The sequence below is a fragment of the Drosophila santomea genome, chromosome 3R (assembly GCF_016746245.2).
Source record: "Drosophila santomea strain STO CAGO 1482 chromosome 3R, Prin_Dsan_1.1, whole genome shotgun sequence".
NCBI lineage: Eukaryota > Metazoa > Arthropoda > Insecta > Diptera > Drosophilidae > Drosophila > Drosophila santomea.
In genome coordinates this window covers 26480840-26503440 of record NC_053019.2, presented here as the reverse complement: position 1 = coordinate 26503440, position 22601 = coordinate 26480840, and the positions used below count along the sequence as shown (strand labels likewise).

General features: G+C 49.2%; 2 protein-coding genes across 7 annotated transcripts; one reads left to right on the top strand and one right to left on the bottom strand.

Moving 5' to 3' along the window:
* Positions 1–433: 433 nt before the first annotated feature.
* Positions 434–20324, top strand: LOC120451652 (ankyrin repeat and KH domain-containing protein mask). Of its 6 annotated transcripts, none has more exons than XM_039635522.2 (18): positions 434–539; positions 1547–2881; positions 5277–5315; positions 5778–5913; positions 5980–6223; positions 6299–6467; positions 6726–7025; positions 7261–9199; positions 9269–9333; positions 9394–9621; positions 9686–10910; positions 10978–11063; positions 11134–11409; positions 11475–12059; positions 12121–12385; positions 12481–17501; positions 17572–17748; positions 17821–20324. In XM_039635522.2, the coding sequence occupies exons 2-18, from the start codon at positions 1616–1618 to the stop codon at positions 17857–17859; spliced, it is 12060 nt and encodes a 4019-aa protein (XP_039491456.1). In that variant the 5' UTR covers positions 434–539; positions 1547–1615; the 3' UTR covers positions 17860–20324. The 6 variants fall into 6 exon arrangements, with proteins under 6 accessions (XP_039491456.1, XP_039491455.1, XP_039491457.1 ...); XM_039635521.2 differs by having other exon boundaries at positions 6296–6467; XM_039635523.2 differs by lacking the exon at positions 5277–5315 and having other exon boundaries at positions 6296–6467.
* On the bottom strand, positions 20308–22561 carry LOC120451657 (phenylalanine--tRNA ligase beta subunit). Its single transcript, XM_039635532.2, has 5 exons — positions 22384–22561; positions 22254–22309; positions 22033–22190; positions 20627–21972; positions 20308–20565 (listed from the first exon to the last, which is right to left on the bottom strand). The coding sequence occupies exons 1-5, from the start codon at positions 22439–22441 to the stop codon at positions 20414–20416; spliced, it is 1770 nt and encodes a 589-aa protein (XP_039491466.1). The 5' UTR covers positions 22442–22561; the 3' UTR covers positions 20308–20413.
* Between the last annotated feature and the right edge of the window lie 40 nt (positions 22562–22601).

The following is a 22601-nucleotide window of genomic DNA, read 5'->3' as shown; positions in this document are numbered from 1 at the left end:
CATAGGATAAAATCACAATATTTTGCGGAAGATCGTTTAATTGAAGCTGTGGAAATCATGTATAAAAATATTTTAAATAAAAACCTTTTAAGAATTTAAAAGAAGAAAATATTGGCGTTGCTTATTTGTTCCTATATGGCCACACTTGTATAATTGAAAATTTGTTTTAAATTAAACAAAAATAAATGGCACGTCGTAGGTGTAACCGCAAACTCAAAACCTTAAAATTTTGGATAAGCAAAATTTTAAAACAAAATTAAAAGCATCACCATTAAATTAACGCTCATATATAAAGCAAAAGTTACGTTAGTAAACAAATTAAAAACCAATGGGACCGCAAGGAGACCATTTAAAAATACCTCCTTGCCGGAAACAAAAGTGAAGGGAGAAATATCGATGTGAGTTCATATCGCAAGACACAGTACGGTCCTACCTTTTCTTTCAATATCCGGGAATAATATGGCGATCCGAAACTCTGACGATAGACAGAGAATTTAACACTGCTGAAAAATTGATTAATTTGCTAGAAATTTTAAACGGTAATACGCGCAAATATCACCAAATTGTTGGCGATCGTGTGGGGCATGCATTGTGCTAGTTTTTTGTACTGCAAACATCAGTTAATTGGTGAAAATCGACATCGGAATAGTGGCAAAAAAAATTTTCCCTCAGTCGCTCAGCTATTTTCTGCCTTCGTCTGCGCGTGTGAGCGGGACGGTAATAGCGGTCCGACTGGCCGCGTCGGGGCATCGCGTGTGCGGGAGAGAGATGAGGCTATCGACCAAGCGAGAAACGCATACGCCAAAGTCGAAAAGTGATTTTTTCTTCGTTCGTTCGGGCGAAGTCGAAACTGCTGCGAAAAGTTTTATAAATAAAGTACTGCAATTGCAAGTTTTAGAATGTTTGTAAACTTGCAAAGTGCAACCTTTGATTGGTCGTTTCGGCGGCGTCTCCCCTCTACGATTATATAAATAGTGAAGCACGTTGCCCCGAGTCCTAATTGCGCATCGATTGGTCTTGTATCCGTGAATAAACGAAATTGGCGATACGAAACGTGGGGAAATTGAGTGATTTAGTGTGATTTTTTTTGTTTCGCTTTACACCTGAACCATTTTCGGTGTAAAAATGTGAATCAGTGGACAGGGGAAATGGAATGGAATGGGAGAATTAAATGCGAACGAAAGATGTACGACGAACGAGTGTGCAAAGGCAAAGTGAAAGAATGCGCAGCGTTGCCACCCCGCTGGCTCATGTGCGTGCGTGTGTGTTTGTGTGTGTGTGCGAATGTGTGTGTTAGTTTCTTTTGCCCATCGCATATATATAAACCGATTCCTCACAATATCCAAAAATCAATATAACCGAAGAACCTATTTTTGTTGATGTGTTTTTGTGCCGCCGCCGCCGACGTGCCCCCTCCCTTGAAAAACACATCAACAAAGTTGTTAAATTCACTTAGAGTGACATTTACTTGGGACCTGACCTCTCTGTTTACCCAAACAAAACAAATTTTAATTTCTATACCTTTACCTCTTTTGATGACCGAAAGGACGCGCGAATTGAAAGTAAATCAAAAAGAATAACCCCAACAACACAGAACCTCCAGCGAGAGAGTAAAATGAATAATGATGCGAAAAACCATGAATGCGATGACTTGAATGTGCGCTCCACGGCGTATTTTAACCAACAAACCACAACCAATCAACCGAAAGCACCAGCAACCAGCAAGAATAACGCAGGCTTTGGCTCTGGCTCCAATAATAATAATAACAACAATCAAAAGCCCAACAGACAGTTGAATCATAATTTACCCCGTATCGCTGCCGCCAGACAATCGATAGCCGCCGCTCTGCTGGCGAATGATAGTCTGAAGAACAGCGGGCGGAAGATCCTGTCGGCCAAGAATGAGCCACTGACGACGGAGTCATCAGGCGTTTTAACCAACACACCAACACCATTACCCAGCAATAGTCGATTGAAAGTTAACAACAACAACAACACCAATAACACTGCCAAGATGTCTGGAACCAGTAGCAGACAGGCCTCGGCCACGCCCACACCGCCCACGGCCACCAGCAGCACAACCACCACAACAACAACGAACAGCAGCAGCGGAGGCGGTGGGAGTGGCAGCGGTGGCGGTGCCGGTAGCGGCACCACGGTAATAGCCAATCCCGCATCGGTAGCCAATACCGGAGCTGGAAGTGCCGCCAAGTTCCGTTCCGCCGTGGCCTCGGCGCCCAGCCCAGCACTGCCTGCAACCAACGCTCCTGCAAATGCAACTGCAACTGCTGCGGCAACAGCAGCAATCGCAACTGCTCCTGCCCCCAGTAGTAGCTCCTCGTCCTCGAAGAAGACCCGAGCAGCAGTGGCCGCCCTGAAGCGACAGGTGGCCTTGCAGCAGCAACAACAACAGCAGCAGCAGCCCGTTTCCGGTAATACCCCCAACTTGACCAGCAAGGATTCGGCGCATTTGAAATTCGCCGCAACCACTCTGCTGATGGGCGCCGCCGCAGCTGCCGCCGATAGCAACGCTGGCGCTGCTACCGGTGGATCAGGTGCAGGAGGATCATCATCTGGTGGAGCGGGAGGCGGGGCCAGAATGGCCCTTAATCCCGCCGTAGATGTGGCCAATGCCGCTGTCCTGCTTAAGCAAAAGCTAAAGGATGCGGCTGCCGCTGCCTCGGCCTCCGCCTCCAATCGCTCCGCCACCTCGTCCATGTCGTCAACCGCCTCCTCGCTATCCTCGTCGGCGGGCATCGTGAATGCCATTTCCTCGGCGCTGCAGAACATCATTACGCCGGATACGGACACCGACACCGAGTTCTATCCCCAGCCCGTCACCACAGACCTTTCCGAATCGGAGGAGGAGTCCGTTTCAGAGGTAAGTGGGCCAGGTGTCATCGCGCATGCATTGAAGCCATTACGTAGTGTTCTCTCCCAAGCCACACTAGTCCAACTTCCAGCTCTAATTCCTCTTGAAGAGTATTGTACTCTACTGCAATTTGGAACTCTTCTCAAGTTTGTAACTCGAAGCCTCTAGAAGTAGAACTAGTTATTGCTCGGCCTTAGTCATAAACACATACTTAACTCATCTCTATAAGCCCATCTATTACTCGGAAGTATCTTTTGTTGCTTAGAGTTACAGAAGAGTAGAATGAACTCAGTGGATAAAACTAGATTTATTCATTTCCAAAAATCAAATAGTCTAGAAATGAGGATAGTGCTAAGCAGCATTGCAATTGCAGAAATCTTATTCTTCTACAATCACATGTTATAGAAAATAAAAGTATACAGATCTTGATTAATAGTGCAGCAATTGGGCTAAGACAGATGATTAAAGGCGTTGTGTTATCACTTAACTGGCACAGCTTATCAGAATAACCGAGTGTTTTATTATCGTAGCTGAACAAGTATTTATAATTCAAAGTAAATACACGCTTGCCGCTCCACAGATTCGCATTATATTCGCTTTTACGTGGGGAAATACCTCGAATCGCATAGATCGCACATATTTGTGCTACACGCAATTGTTGTTGCAGCGTGAGGGCAGCAGCGCTCTCTTTCTCTCATACACACCGGAAGGCTGTTGTTTGAGTGAACATGTGTGTGTGTGTGCTAGCCCTATTCGCTTGTTAGTGTGGGTGAATGATGATTTATCAGCTGTTCGACTGCTCGCTGGCTTGCCATAGTATGCGTAAATGTCTGTATTTCTTTGTCTAGCACACAAGCACATTTGCGAAATGCTAAATGCAAGCTGAAAGACGAAAAAAAACGTAAAAGCTTTTATGCTGCAACTACTCAATTAAAATCAAAGGTCATTGCATCGGTGGGATCTTGCAATTGACCCCCCGCCTCTCCCACGCAAATTTGTAGTTTAATTTCCTCGCTGCTTACACATGTACATAATTTTTGTTCGACTGCTTTCGCGAATTCTCTTTTGGGCAGCGTGACAAAGATGTCCGCTAGCGATCTGGCAACGCCAGCGCGGCATCTGCTTTTTAGCTGCTGTTGTTTTTGTTGTTGCAGCAGTGAAACGTATGTGAAACACTTAAAAAAAAACAATAATAAATAAGAGCTATAATAATCATAACGCACTTTGAGTGTAATGAACTTTGGGTTTCTTACTTTTTTGGTCAAGAAAGAGAGACAATTTGCTGATTATTTTCTGCGGTAGCGTGCAAAAATTTTATGGTTGATTTTCTTTTTCACAAATTTACGAACACACACACACGGTCCAACACGCATACCAATGCCCAGCAACGAGAACAAACGAACGGCTGCTGTTGAACTCGTTCATGATGAATTTTTGTTGTAGGTTCTCTTTGCTTTTCTTTTCATTCCGCTGCCGTTTCTCACTGCTCCTCAGCTTGGTTATGTTCTTTTTGTTCCTCTGTTCATTCATCAAAGGTTAAGCAGACAGCACTTGGCCTCGTGTTGAAAATGTATTTCGGCAATATTTTTCAGCAATGTCTTCTCCCCTATTTTAATTTTTGGTTCAATTATTAAAGGCGTGGGCGTGAGCACACACACACATACACATTTATGCAGAGGGTGAGAGTGTGTGCGTGCCATATTTAAATCGATGTGCGAACTGCACTCTCTGACTCATGCGGCTCTTCAAATTTCCCAATAAAAAAACTTGATAATGTGGTAAAAATCAGGGTCAAAAAAGGTTTTCTCATTATATATCTCGGCGAACATTTGGGAAACCAATGTGAGTAGAAGTAACTAGGCATTAAATGCATTGTCCTGTTTCTTGCTAGTTTTCACTCTACGTCTTCTTCTCGTTCTACTCTGTTATCGATAATTACATTTTTGGCCAACCTGCCCTGCCTGCGCTTTTTCGCCGCATTGGCAACTCTGTTTAAACGTCATTTGTTTTGTAGGAATATTCAAAAACTTTTCATGCTCGCCATGTAGTCCTTGTCATATTTGAAGTTTGTCAATGTTGAATTAGTTTTTAAAAAAAAAGTATATATCTTTAAATTTCCGTTGTAAACGAATTCCAACGCATCTGAGAAGAACAAATGGACAAGGCAGCAATGGTTTACCGCTCAACTTCTAGCACGTTTTTGAAAAACTTGACCAAAGCTATGATACGAAGATTCCGATACAGCGTGGACTATCTGCTGCATTCATTCGTCCATGTAAACTCGCTGTAACCTCTACAATAGATGTAGTTCAACTTTTCCTTAAAATCTTCAACTCTACTCTCTCTGCTTGCGTTAATTTTTATTATTTATGTACACGTTTCTTTCGTTTCTCTTTATTTGTAGATCCTATTGGCATTCTTGTGTTTAAGGCCAGATCTCCTGGTAAGTTTCAGTTTCGCGTTATAAACCCGTTACCCGTTTCCCGATCCGCATCCCAAAAATTAAAACAAAAAAGAAACCCAACATAATCCATTAACTGAAGGCAAACGAAAGTACCTCAATCTTCAAAACCACCAGTTTTACTAAAACATTAATTTATGCAAAATAATTGATCGTTCTATAACCCAATTACTCCGCTTCCTCCTCGCACACATGATTAAAACCACACCTAAACCACACCACTTTGTTGCTGGCCTTAGACAACAAGAATGGGCTCTACTGATCAACTATTAAATAGCTTCTCTAATTTGTAACTTCCAGCTAAATTTACTCGTATTTATTCGTAGGCAACTTTTTACTACTCTACTCACCCCCAGTAAAAGTTTCGAGTTTGTTAGTAGAAATCAGTTCGACTTGACAGCAGCCAGAATCTAACGAATCAAAATGTATTATTCTCCCTTACAGGACGATATTCCCGAGTCGGATCCGGATAGCTGTCCGCATGAGGGCGAGGTGCGCGAGGATGAGGACGAAACGGAGGAGGAGTCGGAGGAATCTGATGAATCCGAAGGCGACGAGGAGGAGGACGAAGAGGAGATAGGTAAGTTTATTAAGTTCTGTAGCTTGCTTCACGTTATAGTAATTTCTTGCCTATCCCAATAACCAGATGTGCTACAGGACAACGACGCGGACGACGAGGAGATCGACGATGAGGACGAGGAAGAGGACGCGCCCGAAGTGAGTTCCTTCCTGCTGGATGCCAACAACAAGCGTTCCAGCAACATCTCCGCCCTACTCGAGGCCGCGGCCAACGAGAAGGCTCCTGTCCTGCGCCACGCCACCCACGCCATCGACGAGACCAAGCAGGCGCTAACGAAGATGCGCTGCGCCAACAGTCCCCGCGATAAGAAGTGAGTGTTGACGTCTTGTTCCCGGGAATGCATTGTATATTTACTCGCAATCTATCCCCTATTTTGCTGCAGCAGTGGTTTCTCCAGATCCCTTGTGGCCGCCTGCACGGATAACGATGTCAATACGGTGAAGCGACTGCTCTGCAAGGGCAACGTGAACCTGAATGATGCCGCCGCCTCCACGGATGATGGCGAGTCCCTGCTCTCGATGGCCTGCTCTGCTGGCTACTACGAATTGGCCCAGGTATGTTGCGTTAAAATCTCTCCGAAACTTTTTCCAATTTAACTAGATTCTGTCCAAAACTAGTAAAAAATAAAAAACACTTTGTTTTTTTCACGTGCCAACTAATTTCACGGGCTATTTGTCGGCGTGGCAACGCCGCCACTGAACTGTTTATCAGCTGGTTTATCGATAAATAGCGAATTAGTTAGCAGCAAACAAAACAATTCCGCAAGACAATTCAAGACCGAATGTCACTAATCTAATCTTCGTCTGTCGTAGGTTCTGCTGGCCATGTCTGCCGCCCAGGTGGAGGACAAAGGGCAAAAGGACTCGACGCCCCTAATGGAAGCTGCATCCGCCGGTCATCTGGACATCGTCAAACTGCTGCTCAACCACAACGCCGATGTGAACGCCCACTGCGCCACCGGCAACACCCCGCTCATGTTTGCCTGCGCCGGTGGTCAGGTGGACGTGGTGAAGGTGCTGCTCAAGCACGGCGCCAACGTCGAGGAGCAGAACGAGAACGGACACACGCCCTTGATGGAAGCGGCTTCCGCCGGCCATGTGGAAGTAGCCAAGGTAAGTGATACCAGTATATACCGTGCAATCAATATACATACAATACAATACAAATGATTATAATCCGAGATTTGAGAGTGTTGGCACACCTGCGACCTGAATCGCGTTACTGATTGGTGTAGGCAAGATGCCAAGCTCTGTGATTTAGTTTGATCTTATCTGATGCATTCGGCAGTAATGTATTTGTTTTTAACTTTTGCTTAGCTAATTGCTTGTTATCCTTGTAACCATTTAGGTGCTGCTTGAACATGGAGCCGGCATCAACACCCACTCAAACGAGTTCAAGGAGAGCGCTCTCACACTAGCCTGCTACAAGGGTCACCTGGACATGGTGCGATTCCTGCTCCAGGCAGGTGCAGATCAGGAGCACAAAACCGACGAAATGCACACTGCCCTAATGGAGGCTTCAATGGACGGTCATGTGGAGGTGGCTCGCCTGCTGCTAGACTCCGGTGCCCAGGTGAACATGCCCACGGATTCTTTCGAGTCACCGCTAACGTTGGCCGCCTGTGGCGGTCACGTGGAGTTGGCTACACTCTTGATAGAGAGGGGAGCCAACATCGAGGAGGTGAACGACGAGGGCTACACACCGCTCATGGAGGCCGCTCGCGAGGGACACGAAGAGATGGTGGCCCTGTTGCTCAGCAAGGGTGCAAACATCAATGCCACCACCGAGGAGACCCAGGAGACAGCTTTGACGCTGGCTTGCTGCGGTGGCTTCATGGAGGTGGCCGCATTCCTGATCAAGGAGGGAGCTAATCTTGAGCTTGGTGCCTCCACACCGCTTATGGAAGCCTCGCAAGAGGGACACACCGATCTGGTAAGCTTCCTGCTGAAGAAGAAGGCCAATGTTCATGCAGAGACCCAGACGGGCGATACTGCCTTGACGCATGCCTGCGAGAACGGACACACGGATGCGGCTGGTGTACTGCTATCGTATGGAGCTGAACTGGAGCACGAGTCCGAGGGCGGGCGAACGCCACTAATGAAAGCCTGCCGTGCCGGACACCTGTGCACCGTCAAGTTCCTCATTCAAAAGGGCGCCAATGTCAACAAACAGACCACCAGTAATGACCACACTGCCCTGTCGTTAGCCTGTGCCGGGGGTCATCAGTCTGTGGTGGAGCTGCTATTGAAAAACAACGCCGACCCGTTCCACAAGCTGAAGGACAACAGCACCATGTTAATCGAAGCCTCCAAGGGTGGACACACTCGTGTGGTCGAGCTGCTTTTCCGTTACCCGAACATTTCGCCCACGGAACTGGCAGCGGCTGCGAATGTTAACCAGGCAGCACCAACCACCACCACCCAGCCTGGTCAAAATCAGATGCGTCAAAAGATCATGAAGCAACAGCTTCAGCATCAGTTGCAGCAGCTGAACGCTCCCCCTGGATTGCATGAGTTGTCCGAGGCGGCACGTGCAACCAACCAGCAACATTTCCACCAGCAACAGTTCAGCAGTGCCGGCAACGGATCCTCCAACATTGTGGCAATGGGAACTGGTGACTTTTTGGATGCCGGTGAACTGCAACTTTCGGCTACGGCGGGAATGAGTGCGGGAGCCGGAACCAGCACCACGGGCAGTGAGACTGGTATGGAGGAGTATGGAGAAGTCGGAGGAATCGACCTGACTACTCTTGGCGCTCAGCAGCAGGAGGGCCTTATTGCCAAGTCGAGATTGTTCCATTTGCAGCCGGGTTTTGATCAGCAGCAGCAACAACAACAGCAGCCACCTGCAGCCGGCCAGCACCACCAGTTAGTGCCATGTAAGCACTTCGACCTGGACATGGAGCACATTAATTCTCTGCAGCCGCCGCAAAAGGCACCGCCCGCACCACCTGTACTCTTTCACACCGTTTGCCAGCAGCCTGTAATGCAACAACAGCAGCAACTTCAGCCAGGTCAGCCCAAGTTGAAGGCCATGCTTCCCAACCGTCATCGGGCGTTGAAAACCGGCGAAGTAGTGGAGTTTATAGACTGCCCACTGGAACAGCAACAGCATAGTGAGCAGGTGCGCACGCAGCCTTTGGGTGAGGATGGGAAGACCCCACAGTTTGCATGTGCTGGAGAGGATCCACGCTTGCAGCGCCGACGCGGCTTTATGCCGGAGCTGAAGAAGGGTGAACTGCCGCCGGAGAGCAGCAGCAGTGACCCAAACGAGCTAGCCCTTAAAGGTAAGCTAAAACGAAGCATAATGTTTCTTAAAAGGTTATCTTATTCTATGTATTCATCTTTACAATCAGGAGCCGACAACAATCAGCCCGTACCGACAGCACTGGACAATAGTGCCTGCGCCCAGATCCCAGCGGTAAGTCCAATTGTCCTATTTGTAGAACAATCTCTATACCAACTGCCATGTTACTTACAGCGAAACTCCAGCGGAGCAATAACCCATTCCTCGGAAGTACTGCAGAGCACTGCTATCAGCGACAGGCCCAAGGTGAAGGCCACCAACAAAAACAACCGGAAGCAAGCGGCAGCAGCAGCAGCAGCTGCAGCAGCGGCGGCGGCGGCAGCAGCAGCGGCTGCCCAGCACGCCCAGCAAGTGTTGCCGAATTTGCAGCAGAACCCAATGGTCTCCATCTACAACAACCTGGTACATTTTGCTAGCACTAGCCTATTTTATTCATCCAAATAACAAAACTCTTTTTTATATGCAGCATTTGCAGCACTTGCAGCATCCACATCTCCAGCTTCAGCAGCAACTTCAACTGCATCACCAGCGCGTTGCTGGACTGGACAATGCAGCGGCTGCAGCCGCAGCAGCGGCATCATCCGCGAACATGGCCTACTCTATTTCTCCGGCTTCTCCACTCCCCTCGCCCACTGGCAGCGGCAACTATGTTGATCAGCAGCTGCAACAGCAGTCCATGGATGTAGCTCTGCAGCGCAAGACGGCCATGGAGGATTTCCGTGGCATGTTGGAGACGGCGGTAAATGGGTCAAGGGCCAGAAAAGACCTGGCTCTTAAAACACCCCAGTTGAACTTCTTCAAGGACGGCTGGCATATGGTGGGAGTGCACAATTTCTTCGGTGATCAGCCAAAGTCGCCCACTGAGACTCCGCCAGAAATGGAGGAGACTACCATGTCCTCACCGACCGAAGCAGATCGTCTCGGATCGGAGCCTCGCGCCGAGATGAAGAACTTGGCCACGCTCTGCTCGGCCGCAGCAGCAGCTGCTGCAGTGGCTGCGGTTAATAAGGATCAGGATGAGATTAGTTCGGGACTTGAGAGCGAATGCGAGGATGAAGCAGAGGGTGGAGCTGGGGCAGATGGCGAAGAAAACACCCTGCCGCCAGAGCCAATTGAATTGGCAGCCGCTCTGAGGGAAGATGGCATAATTGTGGAGGAAGAGGAGGATGACGAGGAGGAGGATGATGACGATGAAGAGCAGGATACGAACAGCGGCGAGATCGATAAGCTGAACTATGATGACGAAGATGCGGAGGTGGACAACGATGGTGAGGTAGACTACATCGACGAGGACGAAGGCGGTGGAGATGGCGAGGATGAAGAGGATGATGCGGACGATGACGAGTTCTTCTTGGACGAGCCTGACAGCGACCAAGGAACTGGCAACAATAATAACAATTCCAAAAGCGGTGCCAGTTCGTTGCCATTGAAACAGCGCAAAATGGCCACTCGGTTAGAGAACCTAATCCTGACCTCGCAGACACTGTGCGACTTCCCGCCAGAACTTACCAACTCGGAGCTGGTTCATGTCCTGCCCCAAATAAGCAATCTCAAAGCAGCGGCCAGCAGCAACGCAGCTCTGAACAGCGTACTCCAGCAGCAGTTGGCAGCAGCCTCCGCTGCAGCTGCGCACGCCAAAGCGGCTGCAGTCCACCAGAAGCAGCAGCATGGAGAGGGAGACCAGCAGTGCGGTAAGATCAGCAACGGATATTTGTGATGTTTAGATTCTAATTTGATTACCACAATTCCTGTTTGCAGAAGATGATGGCAGTGCTAGCGCAAGTGAGCTGTATTCGGGTTTGGAGCACTTTGCCAATGATGGCGAAATGGAGGACATATTCCAGGCAAGTTATTTGATTTGTTGTGTTAAGCATTAGTTGCATATAATAACCATATATTAACTCTTTGAATTAGGAATTGGCAAGTAGCCTGAACTATCCCGAGCTGGCCGAGTTTAGCCTCAATCAGATGTGCAAGGGTCGATTTGCTGGCAACTGGGCGCAATCTACCGCCAAGTGGACTGGTCAGGAGCAGTTGGTGGGCGTCGTAAGGTCGCCGGGTCTCATTAACCCAGGCGATGTTCCACAGGATGCGCAGCGACAGGCAAATCTTGTCCTCCTCGACTATCCCATGCAACAAAACATCCAACTGGAGCAGCGACTACTCGATGCTGAGGAAATGCACCTGCAGGTGGGTTACATTTTTCCTTGCTGCAGATTTCGGATTGTTAAAACACAATTTACTTTTCTTTTTAGCAACACCAGCAAACACCTTCTCCTCACCTCTCCTTACTGCCCTTTACGGATGAACAGCAGCAGCAGCTTCACCACCAAGCATTGCCAAATGCAGCCGATTTTCAGCAACACCAACAGCTTGCCCTGGAAAACGATCCAGAACTGAAGCAGCAGCTTCAGCAGTACTCCAACGCGCGCATCATTAAAGCTGTGGCTGCCCAGCATCAGCAGCAGCCTGCAACCAACTTCGTTTACAACGTGGAGAGCGGCGACAAGAATGCTCCGCCAGTGCAGTTGCTCTTCCAGTTGCCACCAAACATGACTCAGCATCAGGCGCAGCAGCAACAGGCCGTTGGAGAGCCTCTTACCGAACAGCAACAGCAGCAGTTACACGCTGAGCAGGCGCATCTCTTTCAGCATCGAACTGGCGGTCAGCGTCCGCCCACCCAGAGTGAGTTAGAGCAGGTGGCTCAAGAGCTGTTGCTTCAGCGAAGCGGCCAGATGCCGGCTGGAGCTCCTGTTGTGGGTGTTCAGGCACTTCCTCTTAAGCAAAAGCACTTTAACCTGCATCCGCCGCCGTGTCCACCCACCTGTGTCCAGCATCAGGTATGTTAATTAAACTGAAAAGAATCCAGTGATCTCTTATGCGCTAAACATAATTTTCTAGGTGGCCACGCAGACGCATCCTGCTTCTGTTGTAGTGCCGCAGCCTGCTGTTGGATATACACAATTCGCTCTTCAGGCCTCCCAGCAACAGCAAATGCAACAAAACGAGCTCTCCATTTGGCCGATGGGCACGCCTACTCCCACGCCCAGCAGCGGTGTGAGCGCCACCAAGTCGATGCCCGGCGGCATTGCCAAAAAGGCCATTGACAAGCAGTCGCGCAAGGATCGTCGTTGCGTGGTGCGCCAGACACCAGCCGGCAGTCAAGGTGGGTTATCCCGTTCGTAATTAGAATCTTATATGCTCCAATTTATATGTTTTATTTCATCAAATTTAATTTATTAAACTTAATTTTCCCCGCAGTGAACACGAACCAGCATCAACAGCCGCAGGTCGCAACAGCCCAGCAACAAGCCCAACTGCAGAACCAGCTAGCCGTTGCGACCGCCGTGAGTGTGGACAAGACTATCGAGATAGATTCAGAGACGGAATCCAACCACGATACGGCGCTAACCTTGGCTTGTGCCGGCGGTCATGAAGAACTGGTGGAACTGCTGATCAATCGGGGAGCAAACATCGAGCACCGCGATAAGAAGGGATTCACACCGCTTATCCTAGCCGCCACCGCTGGCCACGACAAAGTCGTAGACATTCTGCTCAAGCACAGCGCTGAGCTGGAGGCTCAATCAGAGCGTACCAAGGATACTCCGTTGTCGCTGGCTTGTTCGGGCGGCCGATACGAGGTGGTGGAACTTTTGCTTAGCGTTGGCGCCAACAAAGAGCACCGCAATGTATCTGACTACACTCCACTGAGCTTGGCAGCCAGTGGGGGCTATGTGAACATCATTAAACTGTTGCTTAGTCACGGAGCAGAGATCAACTCGCGAACGGGCAGCAAGTTGGGCATTTCACCGCTTATGCTAGCCGCCATGAATGGTCATACGCCGGCCGTTAAGTTGCTTTTGGATCAGGGATCCGACATAAATGCCCAGATCGAAACGAATCGCAATACGGCCCTGACTTTGGCTTGCTTCCAGGGCAGACATGAGGTCGTAAGTCTGCTGCTCGACCGACGCGCCAATGTGGAGCATCGAGCTAAGACGGGTCTGACACCGCTTATGGAAGCCGCTTCAGGCGGTTACATAGAGGTCGGTCGCGTTCTGCTGGACAAGGGTGCGGACGTGAATGCTGCTCCAGTGCCGACGTCCAGGGACACTGCTTTAACAATTGCCGCCGACAAGGGTCATCAAAAGTTCGTGGAGCTCCTTCTATCTCGTAATGCCAGCGTAGAGGTGAAAAATAAGAAAGGTAACTCTCCACTCTGGCTAGCTGCCCATGGTGGCCACCTCAGTGTGGTGGAGCTCCTGTACGATCACAACGCAGACATTGACTCACAGGATAATCGACGCGTTTCCTGCCTGATGGCTGCCTTCCGCAAGGGGCACACCAAGATTGTGAAGTGGATGGTGCAGTATGTGTCGCAGTTTCCCTCTGACCAGGAGATGATTCGCTTCATTGGTACCATAAGTGACAAGGAGCTGATAGACAAGTGCTTTGACTGCATGAAGATCCTGCGTAGCGCCAAAGAGGCCCAGGCCGTCAAGGCCAATAAGAATGCTTCGATCCTATTGGAGGAGCTGGATCTGGAGCGGACTCGCGAGGAGAGTCGCAAAGCTGCCGCCGCCCGTCGTCGTGAGCGCAAGAAGAAGAAGAAGATGGAGAAGAAAGAGGAGAAGCGCCGTCAACAACAGGGTAATGGTGCTGGCGGAGACGATATGCAAGGCGATGACGATGACGCCAGTGACAAGGATGATGATTCCGACAAGGACGATGAAGACGAGGAGGCAGCGCCGGCCGCCGCCCGCGAGGAGGGAGACTCTGGCATCGATCAGGGCTCGTGCTCCAGCGGTGACACCAAAGGTGTGCGCTTGGGTTGCAGTCAATCCGCTCAGGCTGCGGAGGCGGCAGCCAATTCCGTGTCCAACAACAACCAGGGCAAGAAAAACAAGAAGCAGCCGAAAAACAAGGTGGTGGTATCGGTGGAACCAGTTCCAACACCAACTCCTCCAGTCGTCACATCGAACACCGTCCTCAAGGGCATCTCTGTGAAAAAGCAACCCGCAGTCGAAGTTGTAAAGCAACCTCCTGCAGCACAACAGGCTGCCCCTCTCAAGCGGCAGCTCGATGTGAAAAAGGAGGAACCCTCTCTCAAGAAGAAGGAGGAGAAGAACAGCTCGTCCAGCAGCAGCAATAAGCGTGAGAAGGAGAACCTTGCGCCCAAGGAGGTTGCACTGCCAGCAAAGCAGCAACCCAGTAGCTCCAGCAAACTGCAGAGCAGCGAGTCTGCGAGCAACATAAACAGCAGCACCGCTACCAACACCAGTAGCGCCAATACTACTACTACCCGCAAGGAAATTGCAAAGCCAGTGTCACAAGCCGCGAGTGCCACCAGTTTGAATCCTGCGAAGCGCACCGAAGTCGATGGTTGGAAGGAAGTAGTCCGCAAGAGCAGCGCCCAGCAGACCACAGCGGTGGGAGCGAGTGGAGCACCTGTGCCTGTGACAGCCACCAGTTCGGCCACCAGCGTGCAGCACCATCCGCACCATCACCTAGGCAACAGTTCCAGCAACAGCTCTAGCTCTCTGGCCACAAGCGCCACTACCGCAACGTCTTCGGTACCCGAGATGACCTGCAAGAAGGTGCAAGTGCCCGTAAATGCCATCTCCCGGGTGATTGGACGAGGTGGAAGCAACATTAACGCTATTCGCGCCACCACTGGTGCTCACATCGAGGTGGAGAAGCAGGGCAAGAACCAATCGGAGCGTTGCATCACGATCAAGGGCTTAACCGATGCTACAAAACAGGCACATATGCTCATTTTGGCACTGATAAAAGATCCCGATGTGGACATATTGCAAATGCTGCCCAGGATTAACAGCAGTATTAAGCAGGCGTCCAGTGGCGGGGCAAGCGCCCCAATGTCCGTTGGAACGTGGGATAATCGCACCGCTGCCGGTGTGAATGCGTACACCTTTTCTTCAGCTGCGTCCACCACCTCCACTTCGTCCAGCTCGTCTGCCAGCTCTACTACACCGGCGGGAGCTGCGTACAGTAATGCGCACAAGCAGCAGCAGCAGCTGCAGTCAGTGAAGGCCCCAAGTGGACGGTCATCAGCGTCAGCGTCGGTCAAATCTAACGGCAGCAGCACCAAGGTGTCGGCCTCGAGTGGATCAGGTTCCCGGAACGGCAGGGGTGGCGGCAGCTATCTCGGCCAACAGCAGCCTGGTCGCAGCTCTGGAGGTGCCTCCTCAAATGGCGTGACCAAAAGCAAGGCAGAAAGCTCTTCCAAATCCCTGCCAGCCGCACAGAAGAGCAGTACCACGTTGGGTAAATCATCGACTGTGGCACCAGGGGCACAAAACTTCGCAAAGGCAGCGGCTATTGCACAGTCCTCACCCAAAAAGGCTGAGGGTGGTGCTACATCTGCGGTGATCAGCTCTGCCGGTGGACGCAGCAGTGGCGTAGTGGCACCATTTGGACGGGGTAAGCCTGTTGCTGGCCAAGGAGGGTCGGCCGCAGCGGCGGCTTCCAACGTTGCCCAGCTCGGAAGTGTAAGTGGCAACAGTAGCAACAGCAACATATTGGCTGGACCAATTGGCACCTTCAATGTAGCGGATGTGGCCGCTGTGAATGCAGCCGCGGCAGCAGGAGCAGCAGCCGCCACCAACAGCAATGTGAAACCCATTGCTCCCATTGCACCGCCCAGTAAGCGAGTTGGATCTCCCATCCAAGCCCAGCCACAGCAGCAACCGCAGCAGCAGCAGCAACAACAGCAACTACCCCAATCAGCACCAGTTCCTGGCCCACAGCCGCCACAACAACAGCAGCCGCAACAACAACAGCAGCAGCAGCCACAACAAGCGCCTCAGCAGCAGCCACAGCAGCCAACCCAGCAACAGCAACCACAGACGTCCCAGCAAAATCTCGTGATCAACACAAACCTGCTGAACGATCTGATGGCCGCCAGTGCAGCAAACACCACCAGCGATAGCTTCAGTGCCCAGCTGGCGGCGAAGTTGTCTAGCGCATATTCCCTGTTCAGTGACTACCAGCAGTCGCAGTGGGGAAAGTTGGGCGATCCAGGCATCGGCGGTGGAGCTGGAGCTGTGGGCGATGGTCTGCCGCAAGCGGATGCTTCCAAGGCACCAGGATACAATCGCAACATCCTCAGCTCGCCCGTGGGCAGTTCCAAGGCCTCGTCGAATCACTCAACCTCGCCTCCAGTGGGTAATGTGATCCAGCAGCAACAGCAACCACAATCTAGCCAACAGGCTCTCAACATCATAACCAGTGGACAACCGGGTGGGCCTGCAACAGCGCCAGCCAGATCACCAATGGTGGGGGAGGGAGGAAATCCCGCAGTGGGCCAGCCCTCCATCAATGGAACGCAAGGATTGGGTGAGACGGCTCCGGCCCATTCACCAGGCGTTATTAAACCGCCCACGGCCACAGTTCCCATCCAGCGCCATGTGCCCATGCCGATTTCTGCGCCGGAGGCTGGAGTACCGCCCACATTCGGAGCGATTGGTTCCAACCCAGTAAGCGGTAACAATTCGGTGGCTGCCCAGGCCGCAGCTGCTGCCGCCGCCTCGGCGATGATCGATCGCCAGCAGCAGAATTTGCAGAATCTGCAGACATTGCAAAACTTGCAACGGATGGTGGGAGCCTCACAGCAGCAGCAACAGCAGCAGCTGAACTATCCCATGGATCCCACGGCCTCATCGTACATCGTGGATGGTAATAACTTACTGCGCCTGAATCAGCGTGTCATCTACCCGCAAGGCAACACCAAGCCACCACAGCCACCGCCGCAGGGTGGAACGCAGTCGAATATGTTTGGAGGAAATCAAGGCAGACAACCACCTGGAGCGGGTGCCAGACAGCCGGGAGGAGCTGCTGCACAGCGTTGGTATGGCGGCGCTCTAGAGTATCCTTCTTACAGCGGTCGCGACATGCTGCACCTGGAGAATGGAGCCGGCGGAATGGCGGGCATGGGCTCACCATCGGCAATGTCGCCCAATCACGACGACATTCGCAAGATGCCGCGCCCCATTGGTACCGAGCGAGCCGCATCATGGAAGTACAACAACTTTAACGTGGGAGCCTCGACACTCAGCATGGAAGATGCTCTAGCCAGTGTGTTGCCCCCCTGGGCACATGAGCCAAAGGCTCAGCCTCCGGGCTTGCAGCAGCCGCCTCCTCCGCCGCAGTCGCAGCAGCAGCAACAACCGCTCAACTGGCTGAAGCAGCAGCCGCAGCAGCAGCAGTACAGGGCCTACAACAATGGACCCTATCCGCAGCAGCAGCAGCATGAGCCAATGAATGTAAGATACAATTGATGAAATGGCTTTGCAATATTAGCTTTATTCAATTTACTATTCCAAATATATTCAGATGCCCATGGATTACCACAACATGCAGGCACCTCCAAATATGAGCCAGCAGCAGCAACAGCACGTCAACTTGATGCCCTCCTATGGCTACCAGCATTTTGTGGGCGCTCCTGGAGCGGTTGACATCTCCGCACACATGCCGGACAAGATGGAGGTGTGGGATCACCACGACAAACACGTGAGTTAACACTTGCTATTTTGAACAGTAGATATTAGGTTTATCTAACGCAATGTTTTCCGTATTATACAGATGCCCTGGACCAACTATACCACCAACTGGTCCAATTGATGTGCCAGCGAAACTCAGCAGGAGGATCTCTTCGATGCCTGAATCGAGCAGCTATGGCTGAGAGAACTCCTACACAAAAATTACCAGCACCCAGCAGAAATGTCAACATCAGTAGCAGCCGTAACACCATAAGCATCTCACTGATTTGAAAATGCAAAGTGAAATAATATTTGTTGAATTTCTACGTTTTCTATTCGGATTCTCGGCTTCTTCTCCCCAATCCTAAATCTTCTAACTGCCGCCTGCCAACTTTTGTGGATACCAATTAACAGCATGATGGAAAATTGCAACATGGCTTTGTTCTTTAGTTTATCAATTTAAAAACTTTTGAATTTGGGTAATTATTTAACTTCGCAGGCAAAACTTGAAATTTAACCAGAAACATATAAAAACGCAAAAGAAATGCAAAAATGATAAAAAGCTAAATGCTAGAAGAAAACATGTTCGAAACTGGTGCCCAGGCAACTGGGACCAATATATATTATTTATTTTTAAATGTATTGATATTTTTGAAGAAGCATGAAGTTAGTGGTAGCTTTTTGTGTGTTTAGCTAGAGGGAAAACGAAGCGAAAAGTTAATCTTCTTTACACACAACATATACATGCACTAACCCCCTCCCCCGCACACAACAAACACACACACCCACACCCATACATACACAAATACATTTACGTTAAGATAGAAGTCAGTCTTATGAATGAAACATTAAAGTGAAATGTTTAGCGCCAGCTAAAGTTAAAGTACACACAAACTTTTATTACAACACTTATACATAAATACATCTATATATATATATATTTAATAACATTAATAAAGGCAACAAATGAATGTCGAAACTGTAAATTCTAGGCGCGCACTATTCTCTATCCCCCTGTTTTGTCCCCGATAAAAACCAAACCGCACTAAACAACAAGAAGCTAACGAAACCGGAAACTAGAACAAAGCTATGAAAACGCATATGCATACGCTATGAATCGCAAAAAGTACGAAACGAAAAACCACAATCGACAGATAATTACTTAATTCAACTTTACAACGTATACATACCATTAACTACTCCCAAACTCAAAGATACCAAAACCACAATCCGAACCAAACATCCGAGACGGAGCTGCTGCAGAGCTTGGTGTTCTTCTGGTCGGAAGTGATTGAAACCCTTGGTCGATAACCCGAAAAATGTAGTTAGTAGAAATTGAAATTGCTTAAATAACTAAGTAAAACATCAATAACTTAATGGTCGAGTAACGTTTTAATATTCCATTTACGAGAACTAAACGATATATGATACGATGATGAAGATAATGAAGATGACGAGACGAGACGAGACGACGAAGCGGCGCTTGCTTGCCATCTTTGATGCTTTTCCGACACTGCTCATAGACGTACATAAAATATATACCTATCTAAAATATATACTAGCGAATAGCATATATGAGATACACAAACTTTTATTTCGATCCCTGATGAACGCGAGCGAAAACTAAACAAACGAAGAAGATATGTAAAAACACTTGATCAACCCAAAACCCCATCCTGCCTGATCCGGGATCACACCACCAGTGGGCATGAAATCCGAAGACCCGGATCCGGATCCGGAACACACAAGTTAAAGGTGTGAGTGGTGGCGGTCGTCATGCAATTGCTTTGTAAAATTCTAGAGGAGAACGAAAACACGTAAACGTTGCTTGAGATGATATATACATAAATGCTTAGAGAACCGTTTAAAGAGCAATCCACGCATAATCCCACACAGAAAAACACAAAAACCCCAATTGCAAGATATACTTTATCGATGATAAATACGATGATGAATATGAAAATACGAAATAAATGATAATATAAGTGAAGCATGAAACTACTTTTTTTCTATTTTTCAATGTTTTAGCTGCAAGCAAATAATGAGTAAATGCGTAATAAGAATATGTGGAGATGTTTGTTTAAGTTATTTGATACAACAAATTGCGAGATATATATTTACCACATATACACACACATACCTACACCTAAACCTAAACAAACACCTATATGCCCGACAGGAACTTTATTCGATTTTGTTGACTAACAAAGAAGATACAACCGAATATCTGAGGACATACAGCCGTTATGAGATGATGCATCCTTGATTGAACCGCAAGCAAAACGATGGGGAATAAAAAAAGAAAAATACAAAAGCATACTGAATAAATATAGAATTTTTTTCAAGCGAAAGAAATTAAATTCACATAGATTTATTAATTTAAAAATTAATATAAATATACTTCAAATATGAAAAGTATGGAAACAAAAAAATGCAAACAAGAAAAACAAAAAAACTACATATATTAAATACACACATACTATATGAGTATACTACGGATTATTATTACTCTTATAATTATTATTATTGTATTGAAGGAAAATATAAAAGAGAACATTAAACAGCATAAATAAAAAATTACAACAAATTGTTTGGTTTTAAAATGGATTGGGATATTGCTTTTATTTAATTTATTTGTGATCGTTTATTTGTGAACTTTTAGACAATGTTAAACATTCGTAAATAGCATCAATCTTTTAGACGAAAGGCTCAATGGTGAACTCCACCGCCGAGCAGGGCGTGGTTAGCTCGAAGGCCTGCAGCACTGTGGGATGCAAGACACCAATCTTGCCGATGACAACCCCATCGTACATCACATTAGCACACCGACCAGGGAAATAGCTGGGATCTGCAATCAAATGGAATTTGGGTTACTAAATAAAGATCAAAAGAACTTTTCGGCAGCTTACCCTCGGCAGCTTGAAGGTAATATCCCTTGGTCCCACTGGCCGTTTTCCAGGGCACAGAGAGCAGTTGCATCACGCGATCCAGCAGGCCGTGAACCACCTCGAAGCCAGCGGTCTTGTTGCAGTTTACGGCACACACCCTTCGCTCATTGCGGGCACCAACTTCCGTGCTCTCATCGGCAACCACCACGTCGCTGATCTCGAAGAGCTTCAGGGGCAGCGGCATCTTGCGGTTCGCCACCAGAGTCTTGAGCAGACCGGGCAATAGTGTCGTGCGCACTACTTGGAACTCCAGCGTCTTGGGATTACCGATGTGCACGGCCGGCAGGGCGTCGATGTTCTTGTTGAGCTTGCGTCCAATATCATCGCGAGAGCAGAGCGTAAATGTCAGCGCCTCGGTGAAACCAGCCTGGGCCACCTGTTCGCGGAGTTGTTCGGTCAGTTTGTTCAGTGGGAATTGCTTGGCTATTTGCATGAATGCAGGCAGGGACTTCTTGATGTTGTTGTAGCCATAGGCAATGGCCACGTCCTCGTAGATGTCGCACGCATGGATCACGTCGTGCCGCGTGGGTGGGATCTTAACCACCAGCGAGTCGCCATCGACCTTGGCCTCCAGATACATGCGCGTCAGCATATCTGCGAGCTTTTCCGCCGGCTCATCGATGCCAATATAGGCATTGGCGCGCTTTACCGATATCCGCTCCTCGCGCACCTCCAGTTCCGGGTAGGAGATCACACTGCCATCGGGCTGCACCACATCGCACGGCTCCACGGTGAACTTCTGGGCGCAGTGCTCGGAGAAGAGGCACACAATGGTGTCCAGCACCACCTTTGCCTTCGTTCTATCCGTGGCCGTGCACTCGATGAACACGTTCTTGGTCTTTAGCGAGATCTTGGAATGGTCACCGTTGATTATGGGCGGCAGCGAAAGCACCACACGGTTGGCATCGTAGATCACTGGATAAACCGGTGATTCCCGAATAATGGGCAGATATTGCTTCAGCTGCGCATGCGTGGCATAGAAGTCCATGAGCTCGCTGCCAGTCATCTCCTTGGTTTGATTAAGTGGCTTGAACTTGATTTGTTCCGGCGCCAGAGCCTCGTAACTGAAGGGTCCCTGCAGGGTGTCCAGATCGTGGGTTCCAATGGCCACCAGCGTACGCTTGCGGCAGATGTTCTGGTGCAGCTTGTCCTGCAGATCGATGAAGCTGTTGTAGGAGGCCTGCGTAAAGGTCACGTTCCGAAGTACAGCGGCCACAGCGTACGGACGGATCTGCGCCGTCGACGGGTCAATCTTCAGCACCTGCCTCTTGGCCGGCTCCACAAACTGGAACTTGGGAGGCTTGAGTCTAAAAAGGGCAGAGTTTTTGTATGATTTCATTGATAAGAACGCGATGTGGCGAACTCACTTTCCCAGGAACACCAGCAGACCCGTGACCAGACCCTCCAAGCAGAGCAGATCGTACCGGTTGGCGGGTATGTCGATTCTGTAGATGATCTCCTCGCTGGCATTGGCCGCCGCTGCCACATCGCCCTGTTCCTTGGTCAGCATCTGCTTCTCCGTGGTCTGTGGGCATTATTTCAGGGCGTTTCAATATGTGTGTATTTTTTATTAATGGACCGCACCTACCACTTCGTCCAGCTCCAGTCCGAAGGCGAAGCACAGCTCCTGGAACTCATCATCGGCTACGGGAAAGGGGTAAACATTAGGGAGCTCCAAGCGATGAAAACGTGATTACACGTGGACTCTGCAAACTCACTGTACGTCTTGCCGAGCGCCTCGAAGAGCAGATCGCGTTTAACTCCAATGGTGGGCATGCTGAATGAATCACCTGTTAATCCCCGACTGGCTTTTAACACAGATAAATAGGCTAAAATACAAATTGGCTTATTTCAGACCGGGGCCAGTGTTGCCAACTTATGGTGACCGTATTTTAAAGTACTATCGCATAACCGTGATGGTCACCCTGAAAGGGTC